Raw genomic sequence first — 8,188 nt, forward strand, 5'->3', positions numbered from 1 at the left:
CTATAATACTAAACTTTTTCAAAAAAAACTTTTACAAACAAAATTTAAAATACACATTTTTAAAATTTAACTACACCAGCTCCAAGACAGCTAGCGACTATTCTTTTTTTAAATAACTACTAACTACAATTAAAATCAAAGGATCTGCTATATTTTTCATGCTTTGAAAACAATTCATTAAAATCTCGAGTTTTTAAATATATGTAAAACACGAAGGAGCAGATCTTTTATCACAAATTTTCAAAAATTATATTTAATTTAGTTTATAATAATATAGGGAACTCAAAAATTAAAAAACGAAAAATCAAAAAAATTACTTACTTCAACCTTTCTCCCAGTTATTAGTTTCGTTTTAAACTTGGTTTACGTTTTAGTTTTACTTTGCTATTCTAGAAAATTCCAAAATTCCTTTAGAGTTTATCAGTAAAACCACTTACTTTAAGTATTTTTAATGCGTTCGGTCTAATAGTAGATTACGCACCTATAATCCATGATGTTTTCATTTAAATTCAAATTATAACGAATTGAAAGTTTGAAGAAAATATTAATTTAGTTTGTAAATGAAATCCTTTTATAGTACTCTGAAGGGCTCTTAATACGTTTTGAACTTCCAAAATAAATTAATGTACTAAGTTACGTTTAAAAGAACCTTTTGTAACAATTCCAATATGTAAATATAGGTAAAGGATTGAAAAAATACATAATTATCCACTCTTAAGTCCATTTTTCAGGTACTAGTAAGTATTTCATACAAACTAACTTCTAAGTTTGAAAAAAAAATGGATTATATAGTGAATAAAAAATCCTTTTAAAGTACTTTGAAGGAGTCTTTATACGTTTTGAACTTCTAAAATAAATTAATGTACTAAGTTACGTTTAAAAGAACCTTTTGTAACAATTCCAATATATATATATATATAAAAATAACCGTGATAAATAGTAAAACCCACTTATTTTTCAATAAATACATTTCAGGTACACAAATTAATTAAATAAAAGTATTTAAATAAGAATTGCTTCACTAAATTATGCATTTGTACTTTAAATAATACCTGAATTTGAAATTATATTAGAATAATTATATTGTTAAACTTCTTTCATTTTTAAAAATGTAGTAGAAAATGAAAGATATTTTAATTAAAACATTTCTTAATTTCTTTATTACCTAAAAATATTTACAAATATTTAAAATTTTTTATATTGTTTAACTTCTTTCATTTTTAAAAATGTAATTGCTTGACTTAAATAAAGCGTGAAAATTATTAGTTTCAAATGATATTTACAAATCTTATCAACTCTGAAGTCCATTTTTCAGGTATTAGAAAGTATTTCATACAAACTAACTTCTAAGTTTGAAAAAAAAATATGGATTTAGTTCGTAAATAAAATCCTTTTAAAGTACTTTGAAGGACTCTTTATACGTTTTGAACTTTTATAGTATTTTTCTATGTATTTATTACTATAAATATCCCAATATTAAATGGGGACCATGTATGCGTAACAATTTCAATATGTAAATATAGGTATAAAAATATGATAATCAAATTTAAAACTTAAATATTTCCATTCTACGTCATTTTAACAACGAATATTCCATGACGTCAAAACACTCAAATCCGTGTTTTAAATTCAAATTAACCGCGCCGCGAAAACCACGCCCCGGGTAATCCGCGCCTCCCAGGTAATCCACGCACGCGCGCGCTATCTTCCTGCCTAGGTTATCAAGTATCATACAACTTACATAATTTCCACTTATTTCGTACGATAAAACGCGATCGAGATATTCGTTTTAAGAAATACTCGTGAGATTGGTTCAAGTGCCAAGCATATTTAAGTACTACTTACGCGTTAATGATATTAAAATGAAGTTTAAAAATATTTCCATTCTACTTTAACAACGAATATTCCATGACGTCAAAACACTCTTAAATTCAAATTAACCGCGTCCCCCGGGTAATCTGCGCACGCGTCGCCTAGGTTATCAATTTTTACATCATTTTATCTTATTACGTACGATAAAACTTGATAAGATAAACGTTCAAGTATCATTCGAGATAAGCGTAGATAAATGAACAAGTTGGCCTGGACACAATATGTTGATATACGGGAAAACAAATCGTCGCGAGAAATACCCTAAATACATTGACTTTTGGACGATTTTACCCTCATTTCACCCCTTAAATCCCGGACCCCGATCCCGAACCTGACCCCGACCCCGGGATCGATGTCATACCCTCACTTTCCTTCTACTATGGAACCCATAAATATGCTTTAGTCCCATTCGACCGAAATCCCATTCGACCGAAGGCGGTTTTTGAGGTGTCCCATTCGACCGAATTCCGCCGAAACGTGCGGTTTTTCTGAGTCCCATTCGACCGAACGCTGCTATATAAATTGGCTTTTGCTATGTTTTCAATTTAGTTACTGAAGTCGTTTGCAATGGAGCGGATAGCTAATAAAGGAGGGTATTTATTTTTATCTTCACCTAGTCAAGAAAACTAACTGAACCAAAACTGAAATAGTAAACTTAACCAACTCTAACCTAACCTAACCTAAACATGGATCTTCGATAGTACATACCTTATAAATAAAATACCAAATCACCCCGCCAATTGGGCTACATTTTAAAATTCTTTCGGTCGAATGGGATTTCGGTCGAATGGGAATAAACGATAAATATGGAATACCTTCCCGCGTAAGAGGAGATAAGGGAACGGAAAATGTTAATGTAGCACGATATATGCTAGTTACTCGTGGTTTGAATCGGGGAAGTTTTATTTCTGGGCTTTCCGTTCATAATCAACGGATTGAAAGATTGTGGCGGGAGGTTAATAGACTTGTGTCTGCTAACTATAGAAATATCTTCCTTTTTATGCAAGAGGAAGGCATTCTCGATCCTGATAACGAAATGCATATTTTCGCTTTGCATTATGTATTTCAATCTAGGATTCGAATCTCGTGCCAGACATTTTTAATCTCGTGGAATCACCACGCTATAAGTACCGAACGCCATTTTTCTCCTTTGCAATTATACTCGGTTTCCACAATGAACGCCTTACATTTGGAAATACAAAACCAGGAGTATGAACAAAATCCGGATATGTATGGAGTAGAAGAACCCATGGCCGAGGAAATTCCCATTGAGTCTGACAATAACGTGGTGGTAGAAGAATGTCAATTTGTACTACCAAACAATACGCTCAGACAAATTCAAAATATGGTTGATATAACAGAAGATGATGGAAATCATGGCATCACCCATTATGTTACCGTTATAAACTTTTTAAATGAATACGGGAATAATATTGAAGAAAGTGATTAGGTATATCTTATGAAACTGTCGTTCCGTTATCTCTTTAAATCGTATATGTGCTAATTTAGTTTACTAAAGCAGTAACTTATTTGTGTTTCAATATATTAAATAAAAATAAGTTTTCTCTAAGATTTTGAAGTTATTGCCCTAAAGGGATTTTCTCCCGAGACAAATTATATAACGCAAAAAAAAATTACTTTTTCGACAACCCCTTTCCCCTTGTAGCAAAGATAAACAAATTCCTTGACAAAATATTTCCTTCGAATTAAAAGTAGGGATCCCGTAAAATCCCTCCAAAATAAAACTTAAAATAAAGAAAGAGACGCGTAGTGCTTTGCTAAGGGTCACAAGAATTTCTTACTTCTGGTCATTCGTTAGTGTCGCACCTTTTGGTTTCTTCTGGTCATACGTTCAAAGCGGTTGTCACATTTATTTGTTCTGGCCGAAAGCGACTGTCACACTTGTTACTTCTGGTCGTACGTTGAACCGCCAAGGAAGAACCGAGAGGAGAAACGTTACTACAACGTCCACGATGAGACAGAAGAAACAATAACAGACTGAATGACTATATTTTGTATTTATTTTGAGTTTAAACACGGGGACGTGTTTTGTTTTAAGGGGGCGAGATGAGTAAAATATTGATTCAGTATAAACAATGAAAATACAGGTCTAAAGATACGATTAGCAACAAATGCATAGGCGTATTGCAAAGTGTGGCTGACAGAAGCTTTTGTCTCATGGATTGTTTCCAGTCGGGGCAGCGGACGGAACATTTAAAATTTAAATTAAGAACTAAAAATATAAACTTTAAAACACGCTGTAAAATACGGAATTAAAATTACAAACATTTTGCTATAAAAATAAGTTTAAAAAATGTTTCAAATAAAAAATGACGAATTTTCAGTGTCGGCAGAGCCAAAATTTCAATCCGAAATCTTCCAAACAAAAAAAAATGCCTCCGCGCAATATTAAAATGCGAAAAAAAAAACAGTAGTCGTCCACCACAGCATGGTTTATAGAATTGTAATTTACGCTAAATGTTTTGTGTTTACAGAGTTTCAAAATCCGAAAGTTTAACGAAATTAAACAAGCTCTTTATATTAAGAGTAAAATATTAGCTGATAAATGTTCCAAATGTTAAAATTGCTTTCAGCTACCGTCATAAGAACAACTGATATTCCAGCAATAAAGATTATCGAACGAATGGGAGAGTTATAGGTCTTTTATTTAAAAAATTATAGGTGCATTTCATGAAAAATAAATCAAAATTTCTTATAACGTATTAGTTTAAAACAGTGCGGCCTTACTTTTCGATGTGAAACAAATAATTTAAAACGAAAAATGCAGGGTAGTAATACCCATTTGGTGATTTTTTTCACATGTTCTCGGATTTACTCTAAAACGATTAATTCACCTGCTCTGCGGATGGAATTTACTCTGTCCCGGCAACTGTTCGCGTGTTCGAGAGTAAAAGTTACTCATTCTACTGCTCATGGAAAGCAGACGTAAAAAAATAAAATCGTCTGCTTGATCAGAATTAATCTGCCAAAATAGCCACTGGAAGATTCTAAAAGTAAAATGGACTGAACGATGTTTTGGTAAGAGACCAATTTAAAGATAAACTTGCAGCCCGAGACATATTTCAAATTTGGCCCTTGAGCTGAAAAGATTGGCCAGCCTTGCCCTAGAGGCACATAGCTGAAAACAATGGCGGCGTCCAAATTAATGGTTCTTTTCTTTATCTCAGAAAGTAAATCTGTATTAAATTTTTTCAAGTACTCATGATGGGGTTTCCGAGGTGTAGGCCCTCGCTCGACTCTGCGTAAATGCCTCCGCGAAATTGGACTAAATAGCGTTTTATTATCCTCATACCCGGAGATTCATGGTTTGATTAAAGCTGCTTTCCTCTACTCAACTATGCCGCAGTTGTACAAAGGCAGCTTTTCGTATAATTCGCAAGATACTTTTTAGTGACGTTTATAGACAGAATTGGCCAAATAGTTTCGGATCAATAGGTAGACCACGTGAAATTGTTGACATTATACACCATACGAAGGTGGTTTTCGGTCCTTTAGTATGGATTGAAAATAATGTACTCCCGCGTTTGAAATATATATTTGAGCACAAGGCGTTCCACAAAAGTGGGCATTCGAGACCTCTGGAATTTAAATTCTATATCTTTACTTTCTTCACTAATAATAAATTTGGTTAAAGCGAAAATACCAAGGTAGTAAAACTTAACGGAACTAGGGCCAATAGAGTGCGAAATAAGTAGATTTGCCCTGCTACCTCGATGTGGATCTAATATTGCGGTTGGTCCGTTTTCCTGATTAAGGATTTGATAATAAGTTTACTAAAAAATTAAGAAAGGCGTTATTCAGAAAACCTCACAATGGACAAGAGTGTAAATGACATACTTATTACGTTACTTACACTAGCACATAATTAAAACTTCGTTTTGTAGCAAACCACTTAAATGTGAGTTGATCCCACAGTGTCATGGATAAATGAACACTAGCCGTTAAAGTGACGCAATCTCTAGACTTTTTTCTGAACTAAATAACAGGTTAAGTTTACCACAATTAAGCTACGTCTCCACCAACCCGTCTATTAATTAGTTAATCTTTCCGGCCTCTAGAAAAAGTCGTCTGCTAAATAGAGGCTTACCAAAGAATCTTGAGATGGCGGTTGAATACCTACATAATTTCGCCTGCTTTGACAATGAACACATTAAAAGAAGAACAAAAAAAGAAGGTAAAAATCGTTTATTTAGTATCAGTTAAAACTGAAACTAAACATGAAAATCATTTGGAATTGAATAAATTGGCATGTTTAATGTACAGATCATAGGTCATTATAGTAGATTCTAGATGAAAATTATTAATAATTAAGTTAATTGGCATGTTTACTGTACAGATAATAGATAATTTCAGTCGATTCTAGATGAAAAGTATTTAGAATAATATAAAATGTTATGTTTATTGTACACATAATAAGTTCATATAAAGGATTCTATTATTTAGAATAAAAAAAATTTCATATTTTCTTAACATGAAAAAAAAAAACAATCTCCTTCAATTTACGAACAATACCAGAAAGAGTTTATAAATGGCAAATAGTAGGCGTTTTGAAGACATTTTCTAAGTTTCCGAAATTTAGAAACAAATAATAACAATAAATTGAAATGAAAACTGGTTACGTTAGTTTCGTCAAAAAATTCATAATTGTTCTTATTCTACAGGGAATTCGGACTTGATCGGGGTGTCTCGGTTCGTTGCGACACCCTCTGAATTTTCCCCAACTGGGCGAAATTCCAACTCTTCTCTCCTGACGACTGACGAAATCGGGAATTGATCGATGAAGTCAAAAAAAGGCTCGAGTTTGACGCTGCTGACATCGATGTTGAGGCATTCGGAGTCGATGGTTGTGGCTTCTGTGTCAGGTTCGCCAATTTCCACTTTCACGGCGTGGGTGCGGTGGGGCTTGTCAGTGAGAGATTGAATCTGTTCCATCGTCAAACGACGCAGTTGCACCAAACAATACCTGCCTCCCGTTTTACGATCAGAGTACTCAAATAGATGTGGTGGTGATTGGCGCACTTGTTCTTGGTGGTGACTGCTCAAAGCGACAATTTGGTTTCCAGGTGAACTATGACTTCGAAGGTGACCTTCGAGGGTTTTACTGCTAGCGAAGTTCCGGTCGCAACTGGGGCATTTGTGGCTAAGAACGTGGTTTTTATATTTAGACCGATATTTGTACTTTGCACATCCAAAGGGCTTCGCGTCCGAGTATCTTTTTGTGTGTCTTATCAAACCAGCATTACATGCAGACGCGTAGCTACACTGGTCACACTTGAATGGTTTTTCACCCGAGTGACTTCTTCTGTGACTAATCAAACCAGTATGGCTAGCAGACGCGTAGCTACACTGGTCACACTTGAATGGTTTTTCGCCCGAGTGAGTTCTTCTGTGGATAATCAAACCAGTATTACTTGCAGACGCGTACCTACACTGGTCGCACTGAAATGGTTTTTCACTCGAGTGACTTCTTCTGTGGATAATCAAACCAGTATTACTTGCAGACGCGTAGCTACACTGGTCACACTTGAATTGTTTTTCGCCCGAGTGAATTCTTCTGTGACGAATCAAACCAGTATGGCTAGCAGACGCGTAGCTACACTTTTCACACTTGAATGGTTTTTCGCCCGTGTGAGTTCTTATGTGGCAAATCAAACTAGACTTCCGGACAGTGGCGTAGACACACTGCTCGCACTGAAAGGGTTTCTCAACCGAGTGAGTTTTTTTGTGGAGAATCAAACCACTTTTATTTGAAGACGCGTAGCTACACTGGCCACACGGAAATGGTTTTTCGCCCGAGTGAGTTCTTTTATGGATAATCAAATTACCCTTATGTGCAGACGCGTACTTACACTGGTCGCACTGAAATGGTTTATTGCCAGAGTGGGCTCTTTTATGAATATTCAAATTCCCCTTCGTTGCACCTGTGTAGTTACACTGGTCACACAGAAAGGGTTTTTCTCCCGAGTGAGTTCTTCTGTGGCAAACTATTCTGCTCTTGTTGCTAGTTGCGTAATTACACTCTGCGCACTTGAATTTCTTGTTTTCTCGGCCACTCATTTTTTTCAGAATCACGCTTTACAAGTGTGGTTCATAGTTTCTCTTGGGATTAAGAATTTGTTTCGCAAATACGATCAGAAAGTCTTGTATTGTTCGTTATCGGCAAAAGCGCTTCATGAAATACCTAAAATACAGCGTAATTTAAACAAAAGGAATACTAAAATATTTTGCAACCTTTTATACCTTGAAGACGACGCCATATTTCCGCCGAGCTAATGTGACACGTGCAATAACATCT

General features: G+C 34.8%; 1 protein-coding gene across 1 annotated transcript; it reads right to left on the reverse strand.

Moving 5' to 3' along the window:
- Nucleotides 1-6,426: 6,426 nt before the first annotated feature.
- On the reverse strand, nt 6,427-7,987 carry LOC149951784 (uncharacterized). The gene has a single exon (XM_090170120.1). The coding sequence runs from the start codon at nt 7,948-7,950 to the stop codon at nt 6,544-6,546; it is 1,407 nt and encodes a 468-aa protein (XP_090026246.1). The 5' UTR covers nt 7,951-7,987; the 3' UTR covers nt 6,427-6,543.
- Nucleotides 7,988-8,188: the final 201 nt, after the last annotated feature.

This window comes from Leiobunum rupestre, chromosome 3, assembly GCF_980474605.1.
Source record: "Leiobunum rupestre chromosome 3, qqLeiRupe1.1.hap1, whole genome shotgun sequence".
Taxonomy (NCBI): Eukaryota; Metazoa; Arthropoda; class Arachnida; order Opiliones; family Sclerosomatidae; genus Leiobunum; species Leiobunum rupestre.